General features: G+C 40.6%; 1 protein-coding gene across 1 annotated transcript in view; it reads left to right on the forward strand.

The window, feature by feature from the left end:
* Positions 1-17,397, forward strand: part of FHDC1 (FH2 domain containing 1) — a 36,763-nt gene that overhangs the window by 13,477 nt on the left and 5,889 nt on the right. Inside the window, 7 exon segments of the mRNA XM_055797831.1 lie at positions 7,895-7,980; positions 8,062-8,162; positions 10,804-10,874; positions 10,985-11,092; positions 11,990-12,060; positions 14,412-14,529; positions 16,607-16,771. Of these exon segments, the coding sequence (XP_055653806.1) occupies positions 7,895-7,980; positions 8,062-8,162; positions 10,804-10,874; positions 10,985-11,092; positions 11,990-12,060; positions 14,412-14,529; positions 16,607-16,771 (720 nt within the window).

Raw genomic sequence — 17,397 nt, forward strand, 5'->3', positions numbered from 1 at the left:
CCCCGCCACCCCCCCCACCCCCCGCCCAGTCCCAACCTTCAAGTCCATTCACATGATTAAAGAGGTGAAGCTTCATCGACTGACCTGGGAGCCCTGCTTAATGATGCACAGTTCCTCCTCTGCTCTTCTATTTGCACTGACCCATTTGTATGTACTTGAGAGAAACGTATACCACAAACTTGACAAAATTAGCATTAGAATTGCTTGGGTGCTCCACATCAAAGCCATGGCTGAAACCTGGGAAATTGGTAGTTAACATCCACATACAGCTGAACCTCCACTCCATGCTTTACCACTTCAAGGTCATGCTGTCAGAGCACTCGGTTTCCTCTGTGCAGCAGCAAATCTCAGACCCAGTCAACAGCAAAACACGTATTATTTTGCTGTCAAATATATAATCCTAAATTGGGTTGCTTTTGTGGGGAATCTTGTAAAACTCCGACATTATATTTTATTAATGTATTTTTTTAGAGTTGGGGGATATCAACAGGTTGAAATCTAATTAATTTGGGGAGGAAAAAAAAAGTGACTAGTTCTGGGAGCTCAGAACTGTTCCCCCTTCCCTCTCTGTTTGAATTTCAGTACGTGTTCCTGTATTTAAACAGAATTTATGTCCTTCCTCTGAAAGAGTCAGAGGAGAACAGTGAAGTACTAACTTAACAGAAAGTGATTTCTAGCTAATTTTTTGTATATTCAGCAAATTAAACTGAAAGAAAGGTTGTTTTTTTCTTCTGTTCCTCTTTCTGGTTTAGATCTTGGCTGTTACTTTACGACAAGTAGAGTGTCTTTCAAATACCATGCTCTTATGTGATACACACATTGTAATTCGGCTAGGATTTAACATAAGCTGTTGAATTTTGTCTGCGAGACTCGGCTAGATGCTTTAGATACGTGTATTTATTTCCTAGCAGATGATTTGACAACAGGCCTGCCCCTCAAGACAGTGTGGCCAGAGCACTTAAGAAGTGCTTTTAAGGAGGTGCTTGAAAAATGAATAAAAGAGATTTTATGGTGCAGAGGTGTATCAGAAATTAAGGGGTATTAGATGTTTGATTTGTTGCTGTTCCCAAGGGAAGGCTGGAAAGAGGGTTGTTCCCAGTGTGCAGGTATTTGTATGTATTTATAAAGTTCCATGCTGCAGAGATCTCATTGCTCACCATCAGGAAAAGGAAAGACACCCTTTTCTTTTGTTATTCTCCCCATAATTGTTTAACTTCTTGGGAGTTTTCCCCGTAAGGGCTGGGGTGAGAGGGCAGGACAGAGAGAAGATCCTGAGTGTGAGGGACTGATACTTCTGCTGGTATGAATAAATGTTTCGGTGTCTTCATGTCCTCATGCTTCAAGGGTTCAAAGAATAAAGGGTTCAATAACTTATTTACTGCTGTGGCTCCTAAAATTTTAGTGAGTTGGTAAAAAATTCTATTCTGTCTAGGAACCTCAGAGCTTTTGTTGTTTGTCTTTCTCAGCATTTCCCCCCCCTATATGTTCATTGTTCTCCTTGTATGTCCCCTTTTTTGTTCATCTGTTGTCTGCCTCGTAGTCTAAATTTTCATCTCTTGGAATGGCGGGTCACCATTTGCGAAGGGGTAGCCAACAAAACTATACAGTCCCTCTCCACATGCAAATAATCCAAAATCACTAGAGGTATTAGGTGAAGTGGTGTTATTTGTCCTGCTGTTCCCTATTATGTTTAATAGTCCCTCATTTATTTTTGATCTGGGTGTTGTATCACGTGAGATAGCTTTGGCAAGGTGTCATCACACCTTGGCCTGTCCCTGCAGGATGTTGCACCCATCCTCAGCCAGGGTTCCCTGGGGTTACCTTTGGATACTTCCCCATCTCCTAAAGACCTGCTTTGTTGTTGTAAGGGTTGAGAATTAACCCTGAGCAGAGGCTTAAGCAGTCAGATACTAAAAGGTGAGTTGTTATCAGTGCTAACTGTCTTGGTGTAACCATGGGTGGGCTTCTGCAGTTCTTTTTTGTGTGCTCTTCAGCAGCTCAGGTATTTACAGTCACATTTCCTGGTAGCACAGTTGTCTTGCAGGTTGGAGTGAGAGCCAAGTACTCCCTGCCAGGCATGTGCTCCACCCCAGTAACTGTTTGAAGATACCTTCTACTTTTTCTTTTATACAGTACCATAAATTCTTAGTCTGTAAAAGTGAAAGGACGGAGAGAGGAACACCATTCCTGGTCGTAGCCGTGGAAGGGGCAACTCTGGACCGACAGTGTTTCTTCTTTTTTACCAACAACCTTTACAGTTTATCTATGTGAATAAACACTGGCTTTATACTCCAATCTTATCTTATCCAAAGTGTTGTGATATATAGTCACATTACCTGAATGTGCCCCTGGTCACCAGTTTGAGGTATGTGGCACATTTTACATCATTTCAGTCCATATTATCTCAGGCACCTGATGGATGTTCCAGCGTCTTTGAGATGGAACAGTTTTTTGGCAGTGCAGGCTAAGTACTCGGGCTAACACATACATTTGACATTTGTGGTCTTTAAAGTTATTCTTTCTTTTTTTCAGTATTGTAATGTGGCAACTCTGTTTATGTGCTGAAAAAGGTGTCAGTACTGGTAATTTTCTAGCTGTTTTCTGTGAAAAATCCCAATAGCTATGAAATCTGTTGGGATTTTTGTGTATAAATGGCAAATACTGTCTCGTTGCTGTACGTTTTTGTCAAACTGAGTATGACCGTTATTGAAATATTGGCACTGCTGTGAAGTCAAACTGAAAACTTTTGGGTATTTTCAAATGTTTAATGTGGAAAAGCTTGATAGATTCTCGAAGCTGGCAAACCTGGAGCTTGCTGCAAGTTCTACTCAGTGTTTTGTTCAGGTCTGCGTAGGTGGCACCAGCCTAGCCATCATACAGTGGTTAAAAAAAAAAACCAACCAAACAAAACCCAACCAAAAAAAGGTATAAAAATTCTCAACACGTTAATAAGTAAGATAAGATCACTGATTTTGTGTAAGCCTTGTTAGCAGTCCTGCTCTTTGTACCTTACTGTGGTTGGCAGTTTTGTAAGAGGAAGAAATGCCTATTTGGAATCTCTTGTGATTCATCCATTTTGCAGCTCCTGTTTTTTTCCAGGGAGCCTTTGTCTTGACTGAAGCAATGGCCTCCTCTGCTATATCACTTCTAAAAAAGATTCCTTTTCTTAATTCCTGGTTCCTAATGATATCCTGTCAGAATGGCTGACAGCTGTCATTTACTGTCATCCTGACAAAAGCAAAGGGGAAGCTTTCAGCTGCTTTTATGTGCATAACATTGCACTCTTCAGCAGGCCCAGACTGGTAAAAGTTGGGAGAGTCCAGTGTTTAATGAGCTAGAATAGCCAGAATTTGTACTTTAAATATATACAGAAGAGAGCGTATCGGCCTGCTAATCAGTTCACCCATACACACGCACGCCCAGGTTATCAACACGGTGTCTTAAATTCCTTTATAATGTCTCAAGCCTGTCCTTTGCTTGTATACTCTGTTTTAAAACCCTAGTCATCTGTCACCCGCTTTACTGGAGTGGTTCCTGTTGGCTCTACCCTTTTCAGACCATGTTTGTGTAGTTAACTGCCCCTTCTTTCCTCTGCCAGGGCTCTATGTGGCTGACTGTCCTTCAGAGTTTTCATCTCCTGCTTCCTTTTCGCCCCTTACGATGGCTGCAGGTTTTTCTCCTTTTCATTTTATCATTTGCTGGTGGAGGTTTGCCACTGCCCAGCCATGTGCCCCGTGGTGCCTCCCCACCTAATACATCAGGTGCTTGCCCACGTGCCCTTGTAGTTGGATTCCACTGTGATGCCTTTTGGGGCTTTGGTATTTTTTAACTCTGTTTTTCTTTAGTTCCCTGAATGTTTGCAATGGTATGGAAATATTAAACAAAACCAAAAGAAACTCAGAGAAAATGTTTAGTCGTCTGGACTATTGCACTTGGCTTGACTTATTTATTTGTAACATGGGGAATATTTGATTTATTTGATTGGGATGTGGGGAAATAGTAGCAAGCATATTTGAGGTTGAGTGGTGTACTGATGTATACTCTTCAAAGATCTTGCATAGGAGTGCAACATACCTGGTCTATACCATAAAGCAGGATCCTACTAGTTGTAAATAAGTGCTACTAGTAGCTCAAAAATGACTGAAAACTTGAGTGGCAGGAATGCAGTAGCTTTCCTGTCTGCGAGGAATAAATGAGATACTCGCAATAGGCGTATCTACTCCAATTGTTCACAAATCAAATCAAAGATCAGGCTTTCTCTGTTTCATAACTTTTTAAAATGAAGCAAATTACATATGTGAGAACCTTCTGTATCTAAAATCTGATTTAGTGTGCGTGGGCATGCATGGACGGTGCAAATGCATATTCCATATACAAATATAATGAAAAATTAAATTAGTAGCTCTGCGTCAAATTTGAGTAGTACAGAACTGAGCATACAATGTGATTGTGCTCTCTTGCTGTATACGTGATGCTGCTGTATCTTGGTATATGGCTGCATGCTGTTGTGCAAAAGATTTTGTTGTGCTTGAAGAGAGGAGTTCAAGGCCAGAACTGATAGTTATGCATTGTGATTTTTAAAATAAACCACATTTTTTTTAGCTCTTTTGTGTTGTCAGACTAATCATAAACCTATCTACTGTAACTGTTAACATGATTAATAGTGAACAGCGTTGTCAATCCCCATAGCTTCTTTGCAGTTCCTGGCTGCATTTGGTATTTGAATTTGACCCCCACTTTTAGGAGCCATCAGAGAATCTCAGGTCTCTTTGGGAAGACTTGGGACAATGTGGCTGCAGAGGGAAGAGGCCGATCCCGTGGGCTTTTGAGGAGCCTCCCTTGGAATGTGTAGGGGCAGCCGTCCCAAATGTGTTTCAGTCATTTTTAGCTTTGGGGTTCAGAAGGGGATCTTGTAGTTTATGGGTAGTGTCAATTAAGTCAAAGAACTTTTTTTTTTTTTTTTTTTTTCCTGACTTATGGTGAGATAACTGGTCTTTCTCAATTATGACATTTGTAATAAAAAGGGAACACCAAATAAATGGTTGTCCTAACTTTACCTTAGCTATTCCCCAGACTATTTACTGTTTCAAGGCTAAGTTAACAGGATTTAGCCTCCTGTGTTGAAAACAGACACGTATGGGGAACCAGGCAGTGTTGTGCTGAATTCCGGGATGAAAAGGACCTTATAACTCTTTTCTGTTTCTGTTTTGTCTGTTCGTGGAATGGGTCACTATCCTCCACCTTGCTTTCGTTTTTGACTTGTCAGGTGAGCTTGTTTGCTGCTTCTTGCCAGGGTTGGGCATCTAAGGCAAAGGCAGTGGAGGTTACGATGGCTGATGTGGGCTGGAAAAAGTGTAGGCAGGCGGTAAGCACATCTTCGTTTTAAGGCTGATTACAGAGACTTCCTTTTGGGTTGACTGCTGCCCAAAGCTTTTTGGGTTGTGATGTTCACACCCCGTCCTACCCATCAGAAGGCAGCCTCGCAAACGTCTTCTGTTGGGCACGTATAGGAAAGTTTCTCCCCTGGATGAATTCTAGGATTTAGTACTTCCTTGTACCACTCCAGGCGTTTTTCCTAATATGATCATGTAGAAGAAAGAGGATTTCATCCAGTGTCTGTAAAATTAACATTCTACATAAATAACTACTTACTATCAAAAGTATATTCAAATATAGTACAGGTATCATGAGCAAGTTAATATTCCTGTGACTTTCTCAGGATCTCCTGTTCATTTTTTGTGCATTTAAATCTTAAAATTGCATCTTCCTATAAGCACCTGTGGTTTATATGATCTTGATTTTGGTGATTTGGGGTGGGTTTTTTGGTGGGCTACTTTTTTTTTTTTTTCCTCCCTCTCCCCCCACCCCAAACCTGATTGCCTGTATCCCTTTCAGACAAAATTTGATATTTGCAACATAGTAAAATGCGGTTGGAGAATTTTCAGGTTTTGTTGTTCAGGTTGCAGGCCGCTATTTTTTGGAAGCTAGGTTAAAGAACTCGTGCAAAGACTAAATAAAACTGAGATAATAGATGTCGCCCACTCCCCACTTCATGGTGCAGGAAAAGGTGTTATTTTGGTTTTCTTTCTTGCTCGTTTTAACACCTTAGAAGCATGAGGGAATGTCAAGTCTGGTCTTTCCTGTTTTTTGTTGGCAGACTTCTTGAATGACTCTGTGAATTAGGAGTTTTCTCAGGCCTCAAAAAAATGGGTATGCTGTTTATCTTTAGAAGGAGCTTTTGTCTGAGTGTCTTCAGTTAAATGGGGTGTGTGTTAGGAAATGGAGTTAGATAGCCTGAATAAAAATTGCTTCTCTTTCTTTGCTATAAGTTTTTGTTGGGAGGGTGGTTTAGGTTTTTTTTTCTTTTTAATTTGAAAAGGAAGATTTTTTTCCTATTCTGGGTTTAATATGTAATTTTTGTTTTCTCTCTCCTAATGTGCTCTTAACGTTTCTTTTTTTATCATTATTATGTGGAAAAAGAATGGGGATAAAGCAAGACAAAGCTGTTAAAAGAATCCTTTTCTTCTGCTAGTCCAGGATTTATTTTAAGTCCCTGATTTAACATAGCGTATGTTGTCTTCCACTACAAATCCACTACTTTTTTACTGTGAAAGCAGAAAAATAACTTCAGTGATTAATTTGGAGCCTGATGCTCTAAAAAAATCTGTGGATATCTTGCTAAATCATGACAATCTGATAACTGTTGATGCCCTGATGTAGCGTGCCTCTCTCCAGGATAGCTTAATATGCTTTCTGAAACTGAAGACCATCTGTGTAAATGTGGTTGTGAATAGGTTTTAAGTGTAATGTTATAAAAAGGAAAGATGGTGGGCTGGTGTGTAATTCAGTGGAAATTTAGAACTGATAACTGGGTGTGAACTTGTTGGTTGAATGAAGAAATAGTGTAATTGAGACTGAGCTCTGCTTTTGGATACAGTTCCTGTGTTGGAAGATGTGGAAGAAATTCCAGTTACACTTAAAACACATGTGTATGTATTTTCCAGTTCTTCTATATAAACAAATATAAGTATGTGGGCAGATCAGTGGCTTCCAGATCATGCAAATATATGGATTTTGGTGGAGCTGGGAAGGAAGATCAACAAAATTAAAGCAGTGATATTTCCTTTGCATGTAAATGGTGTTCTCAAAGTACTGAAAACAAGAGACTTACAATCTTGCATTTGATTTATCTTTAAAGTATTTCAAATGAATGAAAAAAAAATAATCAAAAATTCAAGAGCATGACATTTACCCCTCGAGAGTTTTAGAGAAAATGGTTGAAGCAAGTATCTGAAAAAAACCCCCATAACTTAAAAGCTTCGCTGCATTGTGCCAAAGAGATCTAGGCAGTCTGATGCTGGAAATGCTGAACACAGTTAACTTTAAGCTACACCCGAGTGTATTATCACAGTTGTTGAAGAGTCGAGAATAATTTTTCAGATCATTACTCAAGCAGCTATTTCCTGGGCGAACAGCTAGAGATCAGCAAATGGACCAGTAGGGAAGAAAAGAGCCAGTTCTATGGAAACTGGAACCGCAGTGTCCTAAACATAGTGACGACAGCAATCGCTGAGCAGAAATCAAAATGACAAATGGGAAATCAGAAAACACTCAGCAGAAATCGGAATCCCCAGTCAGAACGGTGGCATCGTATTTTTTTTCTGCTGGACTTTGTAGCTAGGTTTTTGGGAGAAGAGTGATGTTACTGGGGTTTTTTTTGTAATTGGGGTGTGTGCAAATTACAGGAGCTTGGACAGTGAAACTGTTCAGTCACTGAGTGGACTTTTTAATACTTCCCGTTAAATTTACTGGTTTTCAAGGTCTTTCCTTACAAGGTCAAGTTAATCTTGACCTTTGATAAAATTCTTTACTAGTGTTTTTTTCTCTTTTCCAGGTGAAGAAATTTAAAGCCTTTGATGGAGATGTATCAAAACTGTCTCAAGCTGATTCCTTCATGTATTTACTAATCCAGGTGCCAAAGTAAGGAGATAGTAGGTTTATTCTGTTCACAGTAAATGTTCTCTTTTGGCTGTCAGTTCTAAACCTGTTTGTGTGCTCCAGCTATGCTCTTAGGATCGAAGCCATGGTGTTAGAGAGGGAGTTCTCACCCTCCTGTGCTTCTCTACAGGATGACATGAAAATTATAAGACGGGCAACAAAAGGTAATTAAGCGTGTTGGGACATGCATAATACTTTTGTTTTTGTTAGCATGTTAATTAGTCTGCATTATGAAGACTAGAGCTTGAATTTCAGGTACCTTAGCTATTAAAAGGAAGCAAACTCCCCTCTGACAAATGCCATCAGGGTGTGCCTGGAGAATCTTTGCTTCTAAAATACAAAATCTGGAGACTTTGGACACACTAGCAATGAGTCCATGACCAAAGCCTACAAGCAGTGTGTAGTCAGTAGAAACTGACAGAAACAAAGGTGTCCATGGCCAAATTAGGATAAATGCTCTTTTGAGTAGGGTTTGCTGATTCATGCATCACTGTCTCTCTGATTGAATGTGGTGGTTACACCTTTCTTCTCGCTCTTTCAGAGATGCATAGAGAAAATCACTGTATAAGTTCCAGTTTTCTCTATATGCCATTGCCTTTTAGAGACTTAATACTATTGCTGCTCCTTTGTGTTCTGTTTTTTGTTCTCTCTGTGTCTCTACACTTCTGTTCTCTACATTTCACAAGTTTTGAAATGCTGCAGCTGGTAACGTAATGTAATCTGGTGTCTTCTACTCGGCAGGAGAATAGTTTATTTCCTGCTTTCAGTTAAACATGGATGCTGACCTGGAGTGCCTATTTGCCCTCTTCAATATGAAATTCCTATTTCATGCTGGCAGATTTTTGGACAGGCTGCTAGAGCACTGTTCAGGCTGCTTCTTGTGGTGTAAAAAGGCACAGCAGTCAAAGTATTCAACCGCAAGCACCAGTGCTTAGGAAAGTCATTTTTAGTGAAAGGAGAGGGAGCAAAGCCTGGTGTGTTTCCCCACCGGTGGGGTTTGAAGTAGTCCTCCTTGGCTCAGGAAAATGTGGCTTAGGCCGAGGTTTGAGTTTGGCCTGTTACTGGGATCTCTTTCAAATCATTGTTCTTTGTGTTTTGAGCAGCAGGCATACGCGAGGGAGTATGTTATGTATCAAAGCAGCCGCGCCCTCTTGTCCTTCATGTCCTTCACCCAGGACATCTGTGAATGATGAATTCTTTCCCTCCCGAGCAGACACTTTGGTCTCCAGCTCCTACATCAGGCCAGTCATGCAAATCCGGCTGGCTGGGCTTCCCTGTTTTCAGTCCACTGGTGTCATGTGCTCTTCTCCATTTGGTCTTTGCGATTAAGGGTTTGTTGCTAGCCCGAAGTTGTTTAGGAATTAGGTCTGCTTTCCTATTCCGATCTCCTATGTTTCTTTCCTTGTAATTAAGCTGGGAGAATATTTACTTAAATTCTAATGCTGATAATCACTAAGGGTTAGGATGGTCTAAACAGCCTGATGGATTCTCATCTGGCCTGCAGATGGATGTATCTCAGTGACGCTGAGCAGGCTCTTACTATGCAAAATCTTCAGAAGTTGCCTTCTCCTCTTGGCCTTATGAAATTTGGTACTTTCTTTTGTATTCTCTCCTCTTTCTTCCTCCTTGCCTCCTCACCTGTAGCTTGTTAGGTCAAAGGGTTATTTAATTAGTTCTATGTTTTTAGGCCGCTAATACTGAAATCTGAAGATACAAGGGCTATCTGCTTCCAAAATGATAGATTAGTGTATTGTGCTAAGCATTAAATGCAGGGTAAATTACAGAATATGAACTTTGAGGCAAAATAGTTTTTAGAAGTATTTGTACTGCAATAAAAGGGATTCCACCTTTTATTATGTTCATCAGTGTAAAATATAGTAGCTTATATTAAAACCAGCTCGTGTTATTTTTCTTGCTGTATGGGCACTTGCAAATTTGGAGTTACATGGTGTGCTGTGCCACTTGTGTAATGCTAATTTATTAACTCTTTACAGTTCTGCATTTCTGTATCTTATTTCAAAGGCAATCCCTGTGGTGACTTTTAAGCACATGTATTGTTTTGTGTTAGTATGTATCTGGGTGAAAAGGTCTATGAATTCAGATAGAGCCTTACTACTGTGCATTTTGCAAAAAATGGAAATATGTTCAAAACAAGCTTCTGTGATGGAAAAGTTTTAAAAGACAATCTTGTTCCATTTGACTCTTTGCATCACACTGAATATAACTGTGCTAAATCATCTTTGATGTGACTGAAGTAAAATAAATGCTGCTTTGAGTTGGTGATCATACAGAAATAAAATTATGATTCGCAGTGAGACTGGGCTAAAGAAGGAAAATGTAAACATTGCCTCGTTATCTTTTCAGCCCTGATGGCTAAGTCTCCCAAAAAAAGAATAATGGTTCAAAAGCCCGGCCCTGACAGATGGCATATGGATCCTGCAGGGTGCGGAACACTTACCTCACACTGGAATTAGTAGGTGGTGAGGATACTTAACTGCTTGCATGAGACACTTTGCACATTGCAGGATTAGGCCTCAAATGTTTTGTTAACTGCTGGGGGTTGCCTTGGAAATACTACACTTGCTAAGCTGAAGTCTGAACCATACTTGAGGTTTGTCAGCTGTGCTTGTGAATTTGAGTTATATAGTACCATTTTTTTCCACACGACCTTTACAGTTTGTTGAGGTTTCCTGTTAAAATAAAAATTTTCGCCTTTAAAACTTGAGATGAAGAGAGGTTTGGTAGCTGATTGTGTATATTTCTAAATAAACAATCGTTAGACAGCAGTTTTCTTGTTCCTTGCAGAGTTAATGACTTGTGAGGAACTGCATTCCATATTGCACTTGGTCCTCCAGGCTGGGAATATTATGAATGCGGTAAGTGACAGCCAAAACGGAGATGGCTGGTTGACCAAACTTCCAAACTTCCTTGTTAGTATTGCAGACCGTTGATGTCATGCCTCAGCTGTTTGCTCGTTTCTTTTTAGGGAGGTTATGCTGGCAATGCTGTTGGATTTAAGCTGTCGTCACTGCTCAAGCTGGCGGACACAAAAGCAAACAAACCTGGAATGAGTCTGCTGCATTTTGTTGCTCTGGTATAGAAAAACTATTTTTCTGGTATAAGCAACTGCTATGAATGTAGAGCCAAAGATGATAGATAATAGAAGCGGCCATGTGCCTCAGGAAAAAGAGCTTTTTTACTGCATTAATCCTAATCTTCACCCTTCTTCTCCTGCCACAACATTCATCAGTTTGCCTATGTTTGATCATCCTATCCAGAAACCCTTGGAAAACTTAAGTTTTTTATGTCATGTAAAAGCTTGCCTTTGTGTAACTTCCTCATTGTAGCTTTTCTGCTATTGTCCTGAATTCTTACACTGTGGAAGTAGCTTATTTTGAAATATATTCTTTCAGTCTTCCTGTTGAATCTTTTGAGAAACATCAAGGGTTTTTTCCTCTCTCAGTGACTGACATGTATTTTTAAAACTGCTGCAGACTTTTTTCAAGTTATTTTTCCTTCCTTTCAAACTTCTTGATTTTAGAAGGGAGAGAATTTAAATGCTTTTATATGTGACTTTGGTTATCTGTGTACAAACTGGCTTAACAGATTTCCAGGCAGCTAACAATAGGGTATTAAGTGATGTGTGCGCAGGAAACGTCGTATCTGCTCCAACAATGGACATCAGTAAATTGTTCTGTCCCTGACATTCCCTTTTAATGCATGTGGCTTGCGTTCGCTGGCAAAAGCAGCTATTATTGTGCCCTGCAAAATGGAAGCTGTTGTTTAAAATTTCCAGTTCTGATCCCTGCCTTTCGTTAAGGGGTCTCCTTTGCTCAATTTTGTTAGAATTGAATGGGAAGAAAAACAGTGCAGGAGAGAAACCTCCAGGTGCCCTCCCAGAGGCTTTAGAACTGCTGGACTTAGGGACTTTGGCTTGGTGGTGGAATGTTAATGGATTTTGTGTGTTTTGGTTTCGTTCTATTTGTTTCAGGAAGCCCAAAAGAAAGATGCTGCTCTTCTCAACTTTTCAGAAAAAATTAGGGATGTTCATGATGCTGCCAGGTAAGTCAAAAGAACACCAAGCACTTAAGTTAGACTGTGTCTTGGAATTATCTTATTTGTGAAGCAATGAGGCTTGTTCAGAGAAGTCTTGGCACAAAACCTGAGATCTTTACAAATGTTTACTATAGCTTTGAGGGCTTCATTTCCATTTGCTAGCAGAAGTATGCCTGCAATGTGCCTTCAGGTATGAGGGTTTTTATGACATGATCTCTGTAGGTTTTTGGTAGTTTCATCTCTATCAAATACATGTGCATGTATGTGACACTTAAGGGATTAACTAAAAGCATGTTACTGTTTTTCCTTAAACCGTTTTTCATCTGTCTCTGAGCAGGCTACAATACTTTTCCAAATCTGGTACCAGGTACAGGTACGGGCCCTGGCTTCTGTTAGATGCTTTTTGATACTTCGTTTGCTTCTCCATTTCTGTCTTGGATGGAAAATCTGAAGGGTTTGGGTCTGTATTGTTTTCATCTTAAAAGTCTTCAGCTGCATGATTTTAAACTGAACCCAGTTCATACCTTAATAACTGTACTTGGTTTTGTGAGACAGTATGATCTAAACCCCAAAACTAGAAGATAGCAGTGCTGGAGTTCTGTTCCCAGTTTTGCTGCTTACTTGCTCTTGAGCCATCTATTTGCATTCTTTTCCCAGCTAGAAAATAGATCCAGTCTCTTAGACCTGATGCAGGGTTAAGTAATGTCTGTAAAGGACTCTGAAATCTTCTGAGGAAAGGAGTGGCCGTGAAGTTAAGCAGAAAATTTTTGAGGGACCACCTGTGTGGCTCTCTGCCATCCAACCCACACACCTTTTTGGCAGTCTGCCGTGTGGCCTGCTGGGGAATGTATCTTCCCTTGGCATCCAAGCCCTCTGGCAAACAGCAGAGGAACAGGCAGAATCCCAAATCTGGTGATATTTTTTTCTAGCCACCTTGTTCTTTGATCACATTTGTTAATGCTGAAAATCTTCTGTTGTAATTTGTGCTGAAATCTACTCAGGGAATGCACTTTGTACAGGAAAATGAAACAAAATGAAATAGATGTCATACCATTAGGCATGAGGAAGATCTTTATTAGACACAACTGTCATGTACAAATTGCTCATAAATCCTCCCAGTTAGAGCATGTTAAAGCAACGACCATTATGTTCTTTATTTTTATTGTCTTGCCGCCTTTACTTGTAGGCCACCCTTTTCTTCCTTCACAGGCAGAAAAATATAGCCTATATCTTCTACTGCTTTTCTTATTTGCAAAAGTAGCCATGATCTGCCCAAAACAGGGAACTAACCTTTGCAGATGAAGTAAGCAGAGAAAAAACAGCACACATGATACTCATCTGTCTGCGCACTGACAGACTTATGCATGCTGTCACCATCCACTGCCACGTGCACTTCAGTCAGTCTGCCACAAGTTCTTCAGCTTTACTGCTTTAAAGTCATGCTGCTAGTTAAAAGTACCTGAGTTAGAAACATGTGTACAGTTGTTAGTTTTATCCTTTTGGAAACTGTAGCGCTTCAATTCCTAGGCAAAGCTCAGTTCTCTTGTGAAGGGAACACCGTAGATTCAGAAGCATTTACCCTCACAGTGACTGAGAGATTTGGGTGGGAGCTCCCGTTGTATGGAACATGGGTCTCCCAGGATAAAGCTTAGCTTACATCAGATCAGAGCTCTTTCCTGTCATCTTCAGTTTCTGAGTTGCTTCTCCACAGGAGCAGCTCTGCTGCTGGTATGTGGTAGAAGGATGAAATGTTTTAACTGCTGTGTTAATTAAGACCATGCAGGCTACATCGCTGTGACTGCTTAGAAGAACGTAATGTGCAGTTTCATGATGCTAAATCCTACTGCCAAAATGGGTAGTCTTGGCTGACAGTCTCTTGTGACCCACCTTTTTGTGCCAGCTCCTGCACTTGAACTGTCATGTAATCAGCTGGACCAAGCAAATGATCCATCTGGAAGCAAATTGTTTTTTCCTTTTCCCGGGTTATTTTCAGTGCACAGATACGGCTGGCCATCTAGAAAATGAGTGCTAGCACAGGCGCCAGGGAGAGAAAAAGAACATCTCGTCAGAGGCAGGGTGGTATTACCCTTTCTGGTAGTAAGGCTGGGTAGGACTGGTGGAGTTAATCGTGAAGCTACACCCCATGGGAACCTTTTCAGGTTGCAAATAAGAAGAAATGTGCTTATCTCTCTCCTAACTTTGCGTGTCTACTCTGGAACGATTTCCCAAACAGGCAGGTCTTGTTTGATAGCCAGGTTGCACCTTATGTTAAACATCCATTTTTGAAGCATATTGTGGCTAAGCTGTGGGCAGCTCCCTCCCCCTGGATGAACATTCTCTGTATATGCTGTTTTTAGGTTGTCCATTGATAATATAGAAGCAGAGCTCCACTCGCTGTCTTTCAAGGCAAGATCTGTTAAAGAAAGCATTCGGCGAGACCCGAAACTCTTTCACCAAATGGAAAGCTTTCTCCAGGTTTGTAGGATGTCCATGTTAACGTGTTACTATTGCCTGAATACAGGAGCATTCCTCCACTGAATGTAATTTGTGTGGACACATTAATAAACAGGAGCATTGTTTTAATATGTCTACCCTGTCAGTGGTACAAAGGTGTTCCAACTGTATGCTGTTTGTCGAGTGAGAGTGTTGGAAGGACTGTGTTTTTACAGGGAGGGATACTGAGCATACGTTGCCCAAGGCTTGTTAGGCAAGCATGTTTAATGCCTGTGAAATGACTGATGAAGATCAGCAGTTAAAATATAAGACAGTTTGGACTGGTCACTGGTTTTGTACGGCGCAGCTGTCTAAACTATACTGTCTGCGTGTCATGTTATACTGGAGCACATCAGTTCCAGCTGAGGCTGTGCGATGCGTAGAATCCTGATGGCTGGGTAACTGAAGAGATGTTTTTAGAAGCTGGAAGGGACTGCTTTCTCTACTAATTTACTCTTAGCACAGAGCATATTATTCTGAGCCACACCATTACTTCTGGGTGGGTTCTCCTTTTCTTTTTTAGTATTGCACTGACTTTATAGACCTGAATGTATATTTACCTGAATTTGTACACTTAACTTTGGAGCAGAGTTCTTGGTGTTTTCTGAGTATGTGGTGGTGCCTGGAGAAATACATATTACACTTCAATTAAAGGATTTTTTCTTTTTCACGCTACAGATAATTATTAAAAGTAGGAGAGAGCAGGTGTTGATCTGGAACTTAACCCACCCTGATTTTCAACTTGCAAATGTAGTTAATAGTCCCGTAGTTTTTCAGGAGATGAGAAGTTGATGAAGGAGGGGGTGGGGGGATAAGATTGAAATACCTGTCCTCATTCACTCTGAATTGTTGGCTTTTAGCCATAGCACCCAGACTCTTTAATGTTATGTTCTAACATGTATGGGATTTTTTTTTTTTAATTTAATAGCTGGTTTTATGTAACACTACAACCTTGTTTAGGCCACATTCCAAAAGAAATGTTGGAAAAAATCATTTTACAAATGCATACCTTGCATAAACACTTCCGGTTTTTGTTTCTAAATTACAGTTGATAACCAAGCTGATTTAAAAGTTAGCTTTGATTATCTCATCCTTGTGAATAAATTACTGAAATATGTGGGAGGAGCTCATTTTCTATGTATGCTTTTATCAATTGTCCAGTTCATCTTCAATTCATCTTTTTATTGGGTGTGTTTTTTTTATGTTGGAGGTTTTTTTAAGGCTAACAAGTAAAATTAAAATTAACTTTTTTCCCAGGTTACTTTAAGCCACATGTTGTCTCAGATCTGGGACTGTGTAAGGATGGGAGTGAATGCCTGGTGATGCAGATAGGAGAGGCAGAGGGGCAATTGCTGAAAGTGTTTTAAGCAATTCTGCTGCTCAAGGTCTTACCATAGCCTTTTTCTCTTCCTCTTGAATCTTTTTGCACTAATCTACTCAAACCCTGCCTACATAGCTCTATACTTATGATTCAAAGTGCTACTTTATGGTGACGTTTTCTGAATGTCTTAAAATATACATATTTCTAGCAGTTCCTTACCTTTCTGACATGAAAACCTTTTTTTATTGTGGTCTAGGGTCAACTTAGGAAGGAGTTAATCCTGTGACATACATATATGAATTTATCCATGTGGGTTTTGGGGAAAAGTAGGGAGGAGGAATTAATCTGTTTATGCTTAGTTGAAAGTTGCAGGGAGAATAAGGCACATGAAGCTTTCAAGGGGCTCCCAGGTGGTCTGTCAGTGTCCTAGTACAGTCTTTAATTTTACTCATCTAAAAATCAAAGTTCAAGGGCTTTTGACATTTTGCCTGGTTTGTATCCTAGTCACTAGAATTTACGTTTTGATTGATCCATTTTCCATAACCTTCCATACTCACTTTGCTGAAATTACATGTTTCCTTTTGTTAGTAGGAGTTCTCCTTCAAAGTGTTAATTTCCTGGGCTCTGTAACAGCTCCTAGGTTGGAACATGCATTTCGTTAGTTCCTAATATATACATGACCTGTTGTCAATTTAATTTTTCTGCCTTGTTCATGCCATATCTGTTTTTTTGCTACAGTTTGCTCTAAGACATCTAAAGGAGCTTGAACACCAGAAGCGAGAATTACAAAAGGAGGGAAATGCTCTCATTGACTTTTTCTGTGAAGATAAAGAAACTATGAAGTTGGATGAATGTTTCCAGATATTTAGGGACTTCTGCGTAAGATTCAACAAAGCTGTTAAGGTAGGAGCACTGAATGAGATTGTCACACGTTTGACATGGATATTGACTCACATGAATTGTTTTTTTCTGCTTAAGGGACTTATATCTTGTGGGGTTTGATGTATTTGCTCAAATGGCTACAGCAAACTGCCCTCTTCTAGGCATTCCTTGCCAGAAGCCAGGTGGGGAGTGGTCGTTCTGTCCAGCCCTGTGGCAGTCCCGCTGCTTCCCATCTTCTGCAGGCAGGCTGGACCGCTGAGGTGGTGTGTCGGGGTGGTCTGTTGGCCTCTCCTAGGTGGGCTCCTTCCTCCTCTTTCGGCAAGCAGGTGGGTGGCTGGGAAGCTGAGCAGCGAGGCAGGTAGCACAGGCTTGCTGGCTGGCGCTCGCTGTTCACACTTTGGACTGGTAACGTTGGGTCACTGGAAAGGCCCTGAGATGTGGTGGCCCGTGATACAGACATACCAGCCTGAATCAGCCCTGGCTCAGGCTTCCGCTGCCCTCCGTCACGTGGCTAGACACGCAGGCTGAGGAGATGTTCAGCTAACATGCCTGTTGCACCAGTCACTTACCTAACCTTTACCAACATTATACAAATATATAAAACCAGATGGTGGTAACTATTCCAGACGTTTTAGTGAGAGGTGATT

The sequence above is a fragment of the Falco peregrinus genome, chromosome 2, assembly GCF_023634155.1.
Source record: "Falco peregrinus isolate bFalPer1 chromosome 2, bFalPer1.pri, whole genome shotgun sequence".
Lineage (NCBI taxonomy): Eukaryota > Metazoa > Chordata > Aves > Falconiformes > Falconidae > Falco > Falco peregrinus.